The sequence below is a fragment of the Dipodomys spectabilis genome, unplaced genomic scaffold (assembly GCF_019054845.1).
Source record: "Dipodomys spectabilis isolate Male_0828 unplaced genomic scaffold, ASM1905484v1 ptg000597l, whole genome shotgun sequence".
In the NCBI taxonomy this organism is placed as follows: Eukaryota; Metazoa; Chordata; class Mammalia; order Rodentia; family Heteromyidae; genus Dipodomys; species Dipodomys spectabilis.
In genome coordinates, this window is record NW_024871274.1 from 258,793 (window position 1) to 277,465 (window position 18,673).

General features: G+C 35.5%; 1 protein-coding gene across 2 annotated transcripts in view; it reads left to right on the top strand.

Annotated features, from left to right (window-relative positions):
* The window catches only part of Agtpbp1 (ATP/GTP binding carboxypeptidase 1), a 176,252-nt gene that overhangs the window by 59,103 nt on the left and 98,476 nt on the right, over positions 1-18,673 (top strand). The window contains exons 7-11 of one of the 2 annotated variants that reach the window (XM_042671080.1): positions 1,275-1,406; positions 4,318-4,411; positions 10,063-10,100; positions 14,445-14,653; positions 15,934-16,111. In XM_042671080.1, the coding sequence (XP_042527014.1) occupies positions 1,275-1,406; positions 4,318-4,411; positions 10,063-10,100; positions 14,445-14,653; positions 15,934-16,111 (651 nt within the window). Of the gene's footprint in view, positions 1-1,274; positions 1,407-4,317; positions 4,412-10,062; positions 10,101-14,444; positions 14,654-15,929; positions 16,112-18,673 lie in introns of both variants that reach the window. The other variant, XM_042671081.1, reaches the window with a different exon arrangement.

Genomic DNA, 18,673 nt, shown 5'->3' on the forward strand with positions numbered 1-18,673 from the left:
TAGTTTGAACATAGTGTAACAAGGATATGGAAATGAGAATTATTCTAGATTGTATATACTTTATACCAGCATTAAAATATCACCTTGTACTTCATATAATAGGTGTTGTAATTATGTTAATAAAAAATTTAAAACATTTGAGGAGATGGGAAGTTTAACTGCTCTGATTTGATCAACACATGATGTATGTTTTAGATTATCACGCTACCTTATAAATTTGTACAATTAAAAATAACTTCTTGGGCTGGAAAGTTGGCTCAGTGGTAGAATGTTTGCCTCGCATGCATGAGGCCCTGGGTTCGATTCCTCAGCACCACATAAACAGAAAAAATCGGGAGGTGGTGCTGTGGCTCAAGTGATAGGGTGCTTTCCTTGAGCTGGAGAGCTGAGGGACAGTGCCCAGGTCCAAAATTCAGCCCCTATGACCGACAAACAAAAAACTTCTCTTTCCTTTTTTTATTTTTTAAGAATTATATTTCTTTGAGCTGGGCATCAGTGGCTCCCACCTGTAATTTTCACTAATTGGGAGACTGAGGTTTGAAGTCATCTGTGCAGCTGGAGAACTGTGGCTCAAGTGGTAGGGTGCTATCTTTGAACAAAAAGCCTCAATGAAAAATAAAAAGCCTCAGTGACATAACCCAGACCCTGAGTTCAAGCTGGCACAAAAAAACAAAAACCAAAACAAAAAGTAGAAATAGAAAAGTATTCAAATGTCCACTGCTAATATTCATTACTTAATATGAAATAAAGTTTTTTAAACTTACAAAGAATATAAACTCATGAAGAAACAAACAGCTCATACAAAACATGTGATAAATGCTATCAAATAAATGTCAAATATAGTGTCAGAATAAGTCATAGTATGCCTGGTAATTTATGTAGTATATCACTTCTACCTTTCATGTTACCTAAGTGTTGGGCTATTCGAACCCCCATCTTCCCATTCTTTCCCCCTGTTTACTTGTAACAATTTCTTGGAATCTGTGACTTAAACGTATGAGTATTTAACACCATAAAAGGAATTATTATTTTTTAGATTTAATTACTCAAGTCTAAGTCTCTACTTGACCCAAACCTTGATTTCTGCCTTTTTTTTTTTTTTAGTTAATTGGAGTTACATAATGAGTTACCAGTGCCTGTCTATGTCTGTAGTTTGGAATGAGGTTAACTCACTGTTTAATAATATGAATAATATATTAAAAATTTCATCACTTTATAACTTCATTTTACTTAAAAGTTTCATATGAATCAGTTTTTTCTTTACTCTTTAACAGATAAAAAATTTGGAGTGAAAGCTAGAATTACTGGGGCCCTGAATATAACGCTGAGTTTAGTTAAACAGCATTTGCCTAACTTCCGCTTGGTTCTTCCATGTCTTCAGCTTCTACGAGTATATTCTGCCAACTGTGAGTATTCAGCATGGCTTTCCTTTAACTCAGTGTTGTGAAGTTTCACAAAATGAAAATATTCAAGTACCTTAGCTATAAATAAACTTAGGGGATTTATGAAAAGGAAAACTTTAACATGGGCTGCGAACTTGGCTCAGTGGTAGAGTGCTTGCCTCGCATGCATGAGGGCCCTGGGTTTGATTCCTCAGCACCACATAAGCAGAAAAAAGCCAGAAGTGACACTGTTCCTTAAGTGGTAGGGTGCTAGCCTTGAGCTGAAGAGCTGAGGGACAGCACCTAGGCCCAGAGTTCAGCCCCCATGACTGACAAAAAAACAAAACAAACATACAAAAAACTTTAACATGACTCTTGTAACTCTTAGCTCTGAGGCAATGAAAGTGATGTGGTACAGTAAGAAGCTGAGGTGACAAACTTTTAAGAAGTCTCCCTAATTTCCTGAATTTCTAGGTGATTGAAGTAAGGGGGCAAGTAAGCAGCCTATGGCTTCTTCTTCTTTTTTTTTGGGTCCGGTTGTGGGGCCTGAACTCTGGGCCTGGGCGCTGTCCCTCAGCTCTTCAGGTCAAGGCTAGCGCTCTACCAATTGAGCCACAACGCCACTTCTGGCTTTTTTCTTTTTAGTTATGTGGTGCTGAGGAATCGAACCCAGGGCCTCATGCATGCAAGGCAAGTACTCTACCACTGAGCCACCTTCCCACCCCAGTAAGCAGCCTATGGAAGAGTGGTGAAGTGAAAGAATATGAGGGTATTGGCAGCTGGAAAGTCCTTTTTCATTTGCACAGATAAAATTGGAGAAGGAAGTCGTTCAGTAGCATTGTATGTTGAGACTGATTATATTTTTAGCAATAAATGGGAAGTAGCAGACAAAATAACAAAAAATTAACACAGAAGAGGAAACACAGAGATGGTCTCAGGTATAACGTCTTGTCAAACATACTTTCACTTAACCATATTAAGTCTCAGACCCATGAGGTGTTCATTTTTTTATTCTGTGATGATGAAATGAGGTGGTAAGTATAGAATATATGTTACTGCAGTGTTATATAGAATATATATTCTTGTAACCGCACAGTGCTAGATGTATGTGTATGGAATTTGACTGAAGGTGTGTTCAGAGGGAAAAATACTCTCTGAACATTGAAAACATTTAAAATATTAAGCATCTATTTAATAAAACAAGAAAGAAATGAATAAGATGCCTAACTAAAGAAGGTAAGAACAGAGAAATAAACACAAGGAAAATATAGGATTGATACAGTAAAGGAAAAAGTGAAAAACGTTAAAAATATGCAAAAATTGATTTGGTCAAGCAGCAAACTTGCTCCGAATTAATTGGATGAAAATTAAAGGAGATAAACTGTCAAATAACCTGATCAAGGAGAAAAGAAGGCAGGCATACAATTAAAAATCATAATGGAATAATAAGCAATTAAGATTAGTCTATAAAACATTGGGAGTTCCATTTGTAGTAACATTTTATTGAGTTAACTTGTAGAAGGCTAGCAAATAGTGTCCTGAATTGACAGTGTTGGGCATAATTTGCATATTCTGTGTGAATACCATCATTAATTCCTCTTCTTCCATATTTACAGTGGCATAAGGTCTTCATTGCATCTAATCTAGACCATACTCATTAATGAGTATCTCTCAAATCCATTTTCTCCAGAGTGCTCTACGTTCTAACTTTTTTGTTTATAATGTAGACAATTATTCTTTCTGGCAATTTCACTGCCTGAAGGAATCAACAACTTGTAAGGCTCTTTATACTTTTTCTTACCTTCATTTCTCATTTCATCGGTCAGTTTGTAAATTTTTGTCTGATACTCTATGTTTTAACAATATGTAACTGCTCATACCCCTGGTTATTACCTGTTTATTGTTCATGCTACCCTTGCCTCCAGAGATTTCTCAAACTATTTACTCCTTAACTCCAATGCCTGTGGTAGTCAACTTCTACTCATATTTAAAGATTGTTGCCAGGAATCATTTTCCCCCAAAGTGTCTAGTCTTAGCTGTGAATTAGGGATTCCTCAGGAGTATAACCCAAATAGCCTGCATTCTTAACTATTTAGAAAGTAGTTTGCCAATTGTTTTCTTTTTGTTGTTGTTGTTGCTGGTCGTGGGGGCTAGAACTCTGGGCCTGAGCGCTGTCCCTCAGCTCTTCAGCTCAAGGCTAATGCTCTGCCACTTGAGCTACAATGCCACTTCTGGTTTTCTGGTGGTTTATTGGAGATAAGAGTTTCACGGACTTTCCTGCCCAGGCTGGCTTTGAACCACGATCCTCAGATCTCAGCCTCCTGAGTAGCTAGGATTATAGGCGTGAGCCACCGGGCACCGGGCCTGTTTTGTTATTTTTGTCATTCCTTCTATACTGTATTTCCTGAGCATAGAGACTGTTTATTCATATCTCTTAATCCTCGTGTTGAATAATGTCATTGATGAAGCAAATGAACAACTGAAGTACTTTTTTTTTTTTTGGGTCCGGTCGTGGGGCCTGAACTCTGGGCCTGGGTGCTGTCCCTCAGCTTTTCAGCTCAAGGCTAGCGCTCTACCACTTGAGCCACAGCGCCACTTCTGGCTTTTTTCTTTTTGCTTATGTGTGCTGAGGAATCGAACCCAGGGCCTCAGGTATGCAAGGCAAGCGCTCTACCACTGAGCCACCTTCCCAGCCTGCAACTGAAGTACTTTTTAAATTTTCTTTTTTTGATATGTAACCTAATTCCTTAAAACTTTATAGAAACAAAGCAAAAAAATTGTTCCTTCAAATACTTAGCTAAGGTAGACTTAAGAGTCACTCAGTGACTTGAGTTTGCATTTACTAAACTGTTGTATATATTTTTAGATATATCCCTAATAATACAAATCGTTATTGAAATTTTCAAATCATTTTGTATCTCTTTCTCCCTTTTAGCTGTGAATTCAGTATCTTTAGGGAAAAATGGAGTTGTGGAATTGTTATTTAAAATCATCGGACCATTTAGTAAGAAGAATTCAGGTCTTATGAAGTGAGTAAATGGTTTGAATGTGGAGATATATATATATATATATATATATATATATATATATCCTTTGTTATTTTCATCCTCCTTATCTTGCTATGTACAGTGAGGTATATCCTTTATTATTTTGGTTTTCTTTATCTTGTTATGTACAGTGAGTAGACTGAATTCACTTATAGCTATAGTCTTGTCTTTGTTATATAATGATTTTATTGTAATATATTTCCTTAAGCAGAAGTTTAATCTTTGAAAATGTATCAAAATTAGAAAATTTGAAATTCAACAAATACATTGTTTATAGAAATACAGGCTTTAAAACATTGTTAATATAAGGAGAGGTAAGATAATTTGTTTCATTCATTGAGAAACATTTATTGAATGCCTACTGTATTCTCAAACCTATTTTGCAGTGTTTTAATAGCTGCTTCCTTCATTCTCATAATTACCCGACTGGATCTTAAATTTGTACATTTCTAGTTTGTTAAAATTATGTTTTTTTGTGGATTTTTTTTTGTCAAGATACATACAGGTATAGATATCTTAAGAAATACTTATGTATGTGTTTTTATTCATTTATATAGCTTTAAAACCCCCCAAGACAAAACTTTTAAATCCCAAGAATGACCCACGGGTCATTCTTTTTTGAAACAAGGTGTTACTATTTTGTCCAAGCAGATCTGGAACTCAGCCTCCTGGGTACAGGGATTATAATAAGTATGTCCTACCACACCTTAGAAATTGTTCTTCAACATTTTTTTTCTTGTGGAAAAAATAATATTCAACATATAGAGTTTATACTGTATTAGTTTAAACTAATTATTATTGTATTCAACAGTTACCACAATTCAGTGCTTCTGTTTTATTTATGTTCCTTTCACACTTGAGTTTGCCTATTTTTTTTCTTTTTTCTTTTCCAGGGCTGAGGACTGAACCCAGGGCCTTGTGCGTGCTGGGCGGGCGCCCTTCCACTTAGCTAAACCCCCAGCCCTGCCTATTTTTTTTTCTATAGTACTGTTCCTTTTTTCTTATTTTAGTGGTACTAGGGATTGAATCTAGGGCCTTATACTTGTTTGGAAAATGTAATACAACTTGAGCTAGGCCCTTTTGTTTGTATTTTTATTTTTAATATAATTAACTTTACCCAGGCTGTCTTTGAACTCATTACCTTCCTTCCTGGAGTATTCTTAAAGCATAGATATTTTTCTGAATGATTTTCTCTTAATATTATTATTTCTCTGTCCCTCTATCTCTCTCTCTTTTTCTTGTGCTTGACCTGGGCTTGAACCTCAAGACTTGGTCCCTGTTTCTGAGCATTTTGTTTATTTGGGCCACAGCTCCACTTCTGGCTTTTTTTGGTGGTTAATTGGAGATAAGAGTCTCCGAAACTTTGCTTCTCTAGCCGGCTTTAAACCACAGTCCTTAGATAGCAGCCTCCAGCTAGAATTACAGGTGGAAGCCATTGGAGCCCAGTATCATTTGTCTTGTAAATACTTAGGTTTATAAAGCCTTAAGTTCTTATAGCCACCAGCCTGGCACTGGTGGCTCACGCCTGTAGCTACTCAGGTGGCTGAGATCTGAGGATAGTAGTTCAAAGCCAGCCTGGGCAGGAAAGTCTGTGAGACTCCAATAAATCACCAGAAAACTGGAAGTGGCACTGTGGCTCAAGTGGTAGAGCACTTGCCTTGAGCTGAAGAGCTGAGGGACAATGCCCAGGCCCAGAGTTCAAGCCTCAGAGCCCCAACCAAAAAAAAAAAAAAAAAAAATAGCAACCATAGTACAATGATATCCAACAAAATTGATTCCTTGCAGTCTAAAATCCAGTATGTGTTCTCCAATTGTCTCAAAATTGCACTTTTATACCTAATGTATTTGAGTCAGAGTCGAAGCAAGATACATACATACATTATGACTCATTCTATTTAGGAAGTTTTAAAGTTTATACAAAAAAACCGTATAATGAATTCTTCATGTACCTGTCAGCCAGTTTCCACAGTCAGCATTTTGCCATTTTCAGTTAACATTTTGCATCTAATTTTTTTTTTTTTTATGGTGGTTCTTCAGCTTGAACTCATGGCGTGGGCACTGCCCCTGAGTTTTTTTATTCAAGGCTAGTGCCCTTACACTTCTGATTTTGGGTGGTTAATTGGAGATAAGACTCTCACATGACTTTCTTTGCCAATGGAGCCTTTGAATGGAGATCCTCAGATCTCAGCCTCCTGAGTAGGTAGGATTACAAGTGTAAGCCACTAGCACTTAGCTTTTTTTTGTGTGTGAATATTTTAAAACAGAATATCCACCATTAAATTTGTCTATAAATCTTTTAGCCTGTTCACTGACACTCAATAATTTCACGTAGCCACAATATTATTTTTGTGCCTAACAATGCCTAACAATATTTATTCCATAGTATCTTTTCATTGTTTTCTGACTTAAAAATGTATTTTTAATAGTTGGATTATTCACATCAGGTCTGAATAAGTTCTGAACATTTTATTTGATTGATATGTTATAAATTATAGTCTTAAATCAATAAAAGTCCCTCAATATTTTGGTTCTGTTGGATTTATTGAAAGACTTACATGCTATCTCTTTGGAATGTCCCACATTCTGGATTAGGTAACTCTATGCTGGATCATTTAACTTTAGATATGTTCTTCACATTTTGTGATAAAAAGTCTGTGATAAGTCTGATAGACTTAGTGACTTCGCAACAAGTGGTTTCGCTTTTAAATCAAAATACTTCAGATATGGGACAAGCTATAGTTTTGTTCTCCTTTCTAAAGTTTGCACTTACTATTTTTTTAGGTCTTAGGACTTAAATATCCCAGTTAAATTTCCTTCTTCCTTAGTCTAATTAATACCCTATCTGCTTAGTTTTGACCTGATCCTAACAATTTCACATTTTCTTACTTTGGTCAGGGTGGTCATCACATATATTAGCTATAATTCTTTTCTGTGTGTATGTTTTGGGGGGGGTCCAGTAGTGGGGCCTGAACTCTAGGCCTGGGCACTGTCCCTCAGCTCTTCAACTCAAGGCTAGCGCTCTACCACTTGAGCCACAGCGCCACTTCTGGCTTTTTTTTTTTTTTTTCTTTTTTCTTATGTGGTGCTTAGGAATTGAACCCAGGGCCTTGAGCATGCAAGGCAAGCGCTCTACCACTGAGCCACCTTCCCAGCCCTTCTGTGTGTATGTTGATGGGGCTTGAGCTCAGGGCCTTAGCATTGCCCCTGAATTGTTTTTGCTCAAAATTAAGTGATCTACCACTTGAGCTACAGCTCCACTTCTGGCTTTTTGGTGGTTAATTGGAGATAAGAGACTCATGGACTTTCCTGTTCAGGCTTGCTTCAGATTACGATCCTCAGATATCAGCCTTCTTAATAGCCGGAATACTGACCTGTGCGATTAGTACCTGGTTTAATTTTTTTTTTAAACTTTTCCATATGAACTACTTGGCTAAAAATTTCTCTTAAATAGAAGTCTGAGTATTTTCAATTCTTTAACTCTTCCTTTTCTTTTCTTTTCTTTTTTTTTTTTAATTTTTGTTTGGTTTAGGGGGCTTGAACTCAGAGCCTAGGTACTGTTCCTGAGCCTCTTTATGCTCAAGCTTTTACTCCACCACTTTGAGCCCCAGCTCCACTCCTGGTTTTTGAGTGGTTAATTGGAGATAAGACTCTCACTTGGACTTTTCTGCCCCTGGTTGGCTTCAAACTGTGATCCTCCAATCTCAGCCTCTTGAGTAGCTAGGGTTACAGTAATGAGCCACCAGCATCCAGCACTTTCACTCTTTGTTAATAAAGGTCCAAATATGCAGTGGCACATTCCTGTAATTTCAGTACTTGGGCCAGCTCCACTTTTCAGTATTTTGATGGTTAAGTGCAGCTAAAGGGTCACAGATTTGTCTGCTCAGGCTTGCTTTGGACACCGATCCTCAGGCTCCTGAGTAGCTAGGATTATAGGGAAGAACCAGCAGTGCCCAGCTCTAATCTCTGTTTCAATTAATGTATTACTACTGACATATAAGGTAATTCCATGAGGGCTGAAATTGATCACTTTGTTGTTTGTGTGGTGTGTTCTCTGTGAGAAAAGCTCTTTTCTATCAAAGTAGTTTGCTTCTTTTCTTTAATCTTGTGATAACTTTTTCTGAAAAGTTTCTGCTTTGGCAAGGTGTCTTGGCCCTTATTAATTACATTTTAGTTACTTCTTTTTCCTGCTGCACTTTAAGACACAGTGGTAGAAGCTCCTGGAGTTTTAGTTAATTTCTGTTAAGTAAGCCACATCCTTTTGCAGATTGTATAAGCCAAGATTATTTTAAGAACTAAATTAGAAAGCAAAACATAAAGAAACCATCTAAAACAGGGTCTAGCACTTTTTCAGGTCTTACTGGAAAGTATTTTTCTTTTTTCAGTCTAGGTTTTTTAAAAATAATGTTTCATGTGTTTTTTATTTTTGTCCAGCAAAGTATATCTGTTCAGAACTCTCTCTTATTAGCATTTGTTGAACACTTTGTTCCTTGTTATGGATTATTGTTCCAAGTCTTAGAGTTAGCCAGCATCCATCTTAATGCTTCTATTCAATTATACTCTAAATAATCTGGTCATGCTACCTTTCCTTTTTCATAGATATATGCAACTTTTACTTTATTGCCTTGTTTTGGGTTTTAATTTCTTAAGTAGTCTTTTCATAGGTGTGTACATTTTATTACATCATATGTATGTATATGTATATATATATATGCAGAAGAGATGCTTGTTTTCTAATTTTATATCCATGAAGAATTTGCTACTGTGGGCTTTTTAGTAGGCATTCAACAAATGCTTAATGAGTGAAATACTTAATAACTTGGATAACAGGCATTTTTAATTCAAACTAATTATAGTTAGACTCTTACTAAGAAGTATAATAGTATGAAGTAGCATTCTGTTTAGTAATGAAGTGCCCTTTCTTCAGTAACTCATTGTAAATACTACTTCAATTATAGGTTTTCCACAGTGATAGTTATTATTACAGCTGATTAATGGTGGCTGATTTCACTGTGTGTAACTGAGTAAGTTATGATCAAGAAAATATATGTATCTCTAAATTTTAGGTTCATCCTTTGGGACAGTAAGAGTTTTTGAGATAATAATCTTGTTATTCTCTTGTTTGCCTCGTGTGCTAGGGGTCATTCTTGTCCCCAAATGTCCAAGTTCCAAAATGATATAATAGTTGTTAACACCTATAATGTTACCCACATTATAGTTGGGTAGAACTGAAATATTTTGAAGTAAAGAAAATATAGAATTTTGTAGATACAAAATTAATCTGTGTTAAAACTTGTTTCTGTTTTTATTGTTTTGTTAGGGCCTATGATTCTTAATATTATGGACCCTCTGTGTCAAATAGATAATTGATTTAATCTAACTTCTGAGAAAGGCTTCAGCAGTGTTAGTGTTCTTTTTCTTAAATCTTTCTTGGAGTACTTTTAGCGTTACAGTCTTTATATTTAATTTAAGCCAAAAGGACAGATGAATACAAAAACATAGTACGTAATTGATCTCTAAAAAGAATAATTTTTGGAATAAATAGAATAATTAGTTATCTGACAAGATTGTATGAATTTACTCTTGTAGATTAATTTTACTAGTTTTGTTGTTGTGTTTTCTTGTTGTGTTGACAGGGTTGCTTTAGACACTCTTGCCGCCTTGCTAAAATCAAGTAAGTTTTTAAATGCTAGAAATAATAGATACTATTTTTATGAACATTCTGTTAACTATGTTCAAGAAATTGGATATGTAAGAAGAAAGAAATTGGATATGTAGATCTAGAATATAGTTTTAAAGCTGGTTTATAATAATCTAGTATAAAAATTGATTTCCTCTTCTAGTGTAATTGAAACGCATCGTAACTGATGCTATGTATTTATTGAGTACATTTCTTTTTCTTTTTTTGGGGGGGGGGGCGGTGAGTTCTGGGGCTTGAACTCAGGGCCTGGCACTGCCCCTGAGCTTCTTTTGCTTAAGGCTAGCATTCTATCACTTGCGCCACAGTGCCATTTTTGGCTTTTTCTGTTGACATGGTACTTTGGAATTGAACTCAAGGCTTCATGCATGATAGGCAACCATTCTACCACTAAGCCACATTCCCAGCCCTATCAAGTACATTTCTAAGTACATTGAAAACATATTTCTAAGTTGTTTCTATAGGCATGAATTCCTCATAATAGAATAAAACACGTATAAATATCTCTTTTTAAAAAGTGAATCTGTCATGATACTGGTAATTTTGACCATGGGAAATGTCTTGAGTGACTACTGTCTCAGTGTTGAGTATGATTTGAACTTAGAACCTTTAATTAGAAATTTTATTTATACCATATATCCAGGTTTATAACATTAAGAAGTGACTGCTAAGTTTTAATAAATTTATTTACAAAATGAAGCACTTCATTTTTAGAGTTGAAGCATTGAAACATAGATATGATAATTTTGGACAATAAATCACCTTACATTTATGTATTTATTTTCTTTTTGTGAGACTCATTATATCCACTGTAAATATAGTCAGTTGTACTTTAATAGACAATTGGTGTATTAGCATTTCTTTGATTGATATTCAGTCTAAAAATCTATGCTGGTGGCTTTCATATGTCCTATTGTTCCAAAGATATAATAAGATGATTGGCCAAAAAACTATGAGACCAGTTGGCCCTGAGTTTTTAATCACTAGAATTCATTTTTTAAATGGTAGAAAATGATTAATATCTCTTTTTTGTAATGGATTCAGTTTAAAAGTCACTTTAAATATTAGTATTAAATGCTGAAGTCCTCATTTCACCATTTTATTCTTGCACTGAAATATGGTGTATGTAATAAGGTTAACTGTAGCTTTCTTTTCATGTGATTTGCTAAACATTAAATGAAAATCACATATGGATCAATTTGATATGCTCTGATTTTCTAATTCAAACTGTATAAAGATTAATTCTTTTTCTTTTGTTACTGGGGCTTGGACTTAGCATTTTGGCCCTGACCTTGAGCTTTTTTGCTCAAGTCTAACACTCTACCATAGCTTCACTTTCTGCTTTTTGGTGGCTAATCGGAGATAAGACTGTCACAGACTTTATTGCCCGAGCTGGCTTTGAATGGAGACCTTCAGATATCAGCTGTCAGAGTAGCTGGATTACAGGTGTGAGCCACCAGATCCTAGCTAAAGATTCTTAAATTAATCAGACTGTTTACTTTTGATTTGAAGTGGATTAGAATAGCTGTTTAATTTTTTTTTCTTTTTGGGTCCGGTCCTGGGGCCTGAACCTGGGGCCTGGGCGCTGTCCCTCAGCTCTTCAGCTCAAGGTTAGCACTCTACCACTTGTGTCACAGCGCCACTTCCGGCTTTTTTCTTTTTGCTTATGTGGTGCTGAGGAATTGAACCCAGGGACTCAGGCATGTAAAGCAAGCTCTCTACCACTGAGCCACCTTCCCAGCCCCTAGCTGTTTAAATTTTAAAGATTATTTTTCAGAATCACTGAGAAAAGAGTCACTAAGAAATTTCTGTTCCCAGAAAATTTCAAATTCTTTTTATTTTTTATTTTTTTTTTGGGGGGGGGGGTCCGGTCGTGGGGCCTGAACTCTGGGCCTGGGTGCTGTCCCTTAGCTCTTCAGCTCAAGGCTAGTGCTCTACCACTTGAGCCACAGTGCCACTTCCAGCTTTTTTCTTATGTGGTGCTGAGGAATCGAACCAAGGGCCTTGAGCATGCAAGGCAAGTGCTCTACCACTGAGCCACCTTCCCAGCCCCATAAATTTTCAATTTTCTAAAAGATACCACACTAGACTCTGGAATCGTCAGTTTGAAATATTAATCTTTGTTGTATTTTCTTTCTACTTTTTCAAAGGAAGGTGGTATGCTGAAAACTAGTTCATATTTAATCTATTTTCAAATTATACATGAAACTAGGATAAAATTTAGTAATGCAAGACACTATTCTTTTCATGCTATGTCTTTGTGAAACAGACCATAGCTCTTTAGAGCATTCTCATTGGCACACTCTCATTTATTTACATTAAAATCAAGGGTTTTTTTTTGGGGTGGTGGTGGTATTAGTCATTTATTTTAAGGAGACAAATTTGACTAGCAAGATAAATATGAGAAGATATAAACTAAAGAAAATAAAGACAGGAAAGCTCATTTGCCACTGTTGGAGTATATAATAGACACTACAGACTAAGGTAAACTTACATTGTCTTTTATTTAGAGAGGAAAAAAGAGGCCAGATTGAGTTTTGTATCCTGAACATGTGAATAAATAACTCTTTACTAAACTATTTTTGGTTGTACTTAGTGAGATAGTAGGCAGTTATATTCATTCCTCTAAGGGTCACCTCAGCATCTGTGTTTGAATTACAGTCAAGTTTCTTATGTGGTCTTTCTTGAAGACTTTCAATACTTATCATAAATACCATCTAGGCTATGGAGTGTTCCGGCAGAAACAGAAAAATTTGTAGTAGTTACAATGATCAGAATGACTTGTAACAAAATCATATTCATGGCTAAACAACAAAAGGCTTACATATTTCAAGTGGTGCAAATGAAGTATATATTCATTTAAAATACCACATTTTTCTTAATCAAAACAATTGCATTGATTGTGTAAATAGTCACTGCCCTAGAAAACTAGCTATTTTGGGGGCTGGGAAGGTGGCTCAGTGGTAGAGAGCTTGCCTTGCATGCCTGAGGCCCTGGGTTCGATTCCTCTGCAACACATAAGCAAAAAGAAAAAAGCCGGAAGTGGCGCTGTGGCTCAAGTGGTAGAGTGCTAGCCTTGAGCTGAAGAGCTGAGGGACAGCGCCCAGGCCCAGAGTTCAGGCCCCACGACCGGACCCCCCCCCCCCAAAAAAAAAAAAAAAAAAAAACCTAGCTATTTTTATATGCAATACATGTTTTCAAGCTATCACATAAGGAAGCTTTTCCCCCTGAGTAGTTTCTTCTACCTCTGTAATGTCAGAATATAGTTCTCAAAGAAAATTAGTAAGATCATACCTTAGTATTATGTTTTAGGTTACATTAGGGAACTTTAATAATCCAGACAACTAAAATTAGCATCATCTTAGTGTTTATGACATGAACTAGGTTCATTTGAGATTAAAAAGAGGTTAGAATTTCTGAACAACCTGAATGGGTTGGTATTCCACCAATACATCTTACACTTGTTATAGTAGATACCATAAAGTGATGCTAGATAGCAAGGTGTTGCTACCATACTATTTCTTTAACTGCTATCTTAGCAAAATGTATTTTTTGTTTAATCTTAAATAATAACACGTTCAAAATAATAAAGTTAAATTTGTGAGTGCAGTTGTGTTATAAAGTCAACCATTTGTAAAATCTTTAGTTTCCATTAAATTAACATTTTATTGTCTAGAAAGCACTATTTTCTAGTCTTGTTTACTAAAATGTTAGAGTTTTAACTTAATGTTGCTGTGGAGTGGATAGTTATATAATTTGGGAATAGTTAGAACAATGAACTTCACTAAAGTTTCCAATCCATTTCTGTGGGATTCATTTTAGTATGAACATAAAGATTGTAATAAGTTAACAAAGTGAGAAAGTCTTTTAGTAAAGTTGTATTTCCAGGTAGTGTGTCAGAGGCATATAAATTTTATTTGGTAAATGGTCACAGTAGTTTTTTTTAGAAGTTTTAAAATATATGAAGCTTTTATTAGAATTACCATTTAGAAAAAGAGTAGCCTTCATTGTAGTAAAGAGATTAAATTTTTGAGATATGATCTTACTATGTAGCTCCTGTTTGTCTCAAATGCTTGATATTTTTTCCCAGCCTTTTGAGTAGTGAGATTACAGCTGTGTACTATTGCACTTAGTTAGTAAGAGTTTCATATTTATAAACTATGAAAAAATATATAGGCAAGAAATTATCTGAAAGCTCTTTTTGGTGGAAAACTTGTGGACAAAGGTTTAATTCATCACAATATTGAGGTTAATATTTAATTGATATATTCTTTTTCTTGAATTTAAAAATATTTGTTCTCAATTTTTCTTTTATTAAAGAAACAAATGCCAGAAGAGCTGTAGAGAGAGGATATGTCCAAGTGCTTTTAACAATCTATGTAGATTGGCATCGCCATGATAATCGGCATAGAAACATGCTTGTTCGGAAAGGGATTTTACAGAGTTTAAAAAGTGTTACGAACATCAAGTTGGGAAGGAAAGCATTTATTGATGCCAATGGAATGAAAATTCTGTATAATACTTCGCAAGTAAGTTACTTTATTTTTATTCTACTTTATGATTTTATTTTTAAGAAAACTGAACTAATGAGAAAGTACTCATGTACATATACATTTTGTTTTCTTTTACTGTACTGGAGTTTGAATTCAGGGCCTTTTCCCAGCTAGGTAGGTGTTCTACCACTTGAGCCATGTCCCCAAGTGTTAGAACAAGTCATTTTTGCTTTCAGTTATTTTTCAGGTAGGGAATGTGGTTTTTGCTTGGGCAGGCTTGGACAATGGTCCTCCTACTTAGGCTTTCTGCAGAATTTGGATGGCAGCTGAACCACTGTGCCCAGCTTTTTTTTTTGGTCGGCTGTGGGGCTTGAACTCTGGGCTTGGGCGCTGTCCCTCAGCTCTTCAGCTCAAGGTGAGCACTCTACCGCTTGAGCCACAGCACCACTTCCGGTTTTCTAGTGGTTTATTGGCGATAAGAGTCTCACGGACTTTTCTGCCTGGTCTGGCTTTGAACCATGATCCTCAGATCTCAGCCTCCTGAGTAGCTAGGATTACAGGCATGAGCACCGGTGCCCAGCTTTGTCTTAATATTTCTAAGCCTTAATTTCTCACCTGTTTTTACTATTCCTAACACAGACAGTAATGGGTATTTGATACATGTTAGAGCTTTAATTGTACAGGTCAAATGTGAAATGTGTATCAAAGTGCTAGTCATAAACAGTATTGTTAAAGGACATAATTTCATATCCCCTCTGCTTTACTTTTTGTTTTTTTTTTATCCCCAAAATTAGACATTAGGACAGCAAATCAAACCCTAAGACTTCAAGTGGGCATGGTTAGACTTTTATTGGCCAGTCTGTGTAAGGTGCCATTCCTCAAGTGACAGTTCTCAGTAAAGCTCAGTCAAATGTTTCTTCCTTTTTATTTCTCTTACTTTTCTTAAATTTTTAATCTTTCTACTTTCCTTAAATATTGTTTTTTAATGTTATGCCCTAGAATTGCTAAATGTTTCATAAATAATATATTTACTGATTTGTTGATTTTCAGTATCTAAGAAGGTGCTGGTTTCTGCATAGGAAAAATACTGAAGGAATTTAGGAACTTAAGTCCTGTTGAATTTTCTCTGTGAGGTTCTTATTTACTAATACAAACTTCTAAACAGGAAATTCTTTTATAATTATCTTTTGTTTTACTACTGTGTTACTACTGTGATACTTTTCTCTCGAAAATTATTACTGTAGTTCTTTCTGAATATAAACCTTTAGTCAGCTATTCACCAAAGGTCCATTATCTTTTTTTTTTTTTTTAAACAGGAATGTTTGGCAGTCAGGACTCTTGATCCTCTTGTCAATACCTCCAGTCTGATAATGAGGAAATGCTTCCCCAAAAATCGACTGCCACTCCCAACGATTAAAAGTTCTTTCAATTTCCAGTTGCCTGTTGTTCCTGTGACTGGACCTGTGGCCCAGCTCTACAACTTACCTCCTGAAGGTAGGACCACAGGCTTACTTCTTACCTTTCATTGCTTCTTGGGAATTTTTGATTCTGTTGACATTTTACTTCTGTCCTAATTACTCAGTAAAAGGCCTTAATGAACATCTTATTTAGTAAACATTTCTCTTAATAGAAGGTATTGAAGTTTAGTGGTTAAGAAAAATTGTTTTGGGGGGTGGGGGAGTGGAGAGGGAAAGGGATGGTATGAGGAAACAAAGGAGGAGGCAACAATGCTGGGTAAGAAATATACTCACTATCTTGCCCATGTAATTGTAACCCCTCTGTATGGTATTTTCACAATAATAATAAAATAAAATAAATGTCTGTGTTCCCCCCCCCAAAAAAAGAAATGAAAAATTGTTTGGGATGTGTTACATATGTGTAAATATGAATTGTGATTTCATTTGATAATTTATTTAAATTACCACAGTAGAAGATAGTAGCATTATAACTAGGTAATTATATTTGAGTTTACATTGTAGTTTTTTAGTGAACTTTATTTTCTTCTGCTAAAGAATTATAATTATTAAAATAGTTATATATTACATATAAAACAAAAACTTGAATATAACTTGCCTGGAGAAAATGTAAGCTTAGAGATAGAGATAGGCTGCTTTTTTGTGTGTGTGGGGAAGAGGGTGGAGATATAGTACTGTAGGTATGCTATAAAAGCAGCATTTAGGGGCTGGGAAGGTGGCTCAGTGCTAGAGTGCTTGCCTTGGAAGCATGAAGTCCTGGGTTCAATTCTTCATCATTACATAAACAAACAAACAAAAAAAAGCTGGAAGTGGCACTGTGGCTCAAGTGATAAGAGCAGTAGCCTTGCCCTGAAGAGCTGAAGGACAGCACCCAGTCCCAGAGTTCAGGCCCTACAACTGACAAAAAACAAAAAAATAAAAAAAACAGCATTTACATGTCATAATGTTAGGAATTTTTTTGTTTGTTCTGCTGCCTGTTCTACAGGGCCTAGAGCAGTGTCCCTGAGCTGTTCTTGCCAAGGCTAGTGCTCTACCACCTGAGTCACACTTCTATTTTTGGCTTTTTATAGTATTTTGGAGATAAAAGTCTCATAGATTTTCTGTCCTGCTGGCTTTGAATTGCAATCCTCAGATTTCAGCCTCCGAAGTAGCTAGGATTATAAGTGTGAGCCACTGTTGCCTGGAATTTTTTGTAATAGTTACTGGAATGGGACAGTCATGGACTTTCCTGCCTGGGCTGGCTTCCTCGATCCTCAGATCTCAGCCTCCTGAGTAGCTAGGAATTCAGGTGTGAGCCACTAGTGCCTGGCCATTTTGTTTTTATCATCTGTTAACTTGCCTGAGTCATACCAAGTCAGCAGTAAATATTTGTTTAGTGGATAAATCTAGCATAAAAACTTATTCTCTTGAATGACTAAGGGTAGTAAAACAGACTTAGGATTTCAGAACCTTTATTATTTTCCATATGTGAAAGTGACATATTCTTAGATGTGTAAGGGGTACAGAAGTATATTACATGGTACCCTTCCTGAAGTGATAATGCGAAATATTAGTCTAGCTAGTCAAGTGATAAGTCCAAGAATGCAAAAGACACAGAATTATTGTATTAAATATTACAAACTGTAACTTTTATTATGCTCCATATCAACTAAACATTCATAAAGAGATAATACAATTATTAATAATCATTAAATGAGTTTTTACACAAACTTTTCTAAAACATTGTTTTTATATTATAAAATGGTAACTATAGAAATACATGTTTTCAAGTGTAAAAATGGCATCTAGAACTGAAATACTTAGTATGGGGTCCCTCCAACTCTAGGAATACATGATTGGCTCACAGACTGTGAGCACTGATGCTCTATATAAAATTAGAAAATGAGTCCATCACTGCTATATAAACTCAAGAAAATTACAGAGATGAACAACACTAAATACAAAGCAAAACCCAAGCAAATTGGTTTCAATAATAAATCTAAATCGACAAAACAATCCTATTAAAAGACAGGGATTCATATTGGATTGAAGAAAGCAAAATCCATCTAGCTGATACTTTTTTACTAGACACCTAAAACAGCAGAATGGAAAGCTTGAAAGTGTATGTGTGATCTCCTCTGGATCAAATGAGATGAGGAGGACATTAATTATTCAGAATATAGGTACAGATTGAAAAAAAATGCATAAAACAGTCAGCAAAGGTTATTTTACCCAATCTAAGTAATACATGTATCTAGTAATAGAGTAAAGACAAGTAGCAATCACTGAAATGACAAGGAAAAATGGATAGAAATACAGTGTCTTCTTTGTCCTTGGCAGATTAAAGGAGATGAAGTCAATCTAAAAGTGAATGTTAAAGCTAGTACCTGCTACTGCATTTGACTATATGATTGAAATGGACAGTATTTCAGTGAAATACAAGTAGTTAAATTTGGCTTAAATAGTAAAAGAAAAACTGAAATTGAATATGAGATAAGGTTTCTTCAGTGAAAAATACAAGTGCTGTTGATTTTTATTTAACAGAGCACAGAGAAAAGGAGAAAGTTTAGAAGCTGGAATGGTATCTAAAGCAAAACTTGGT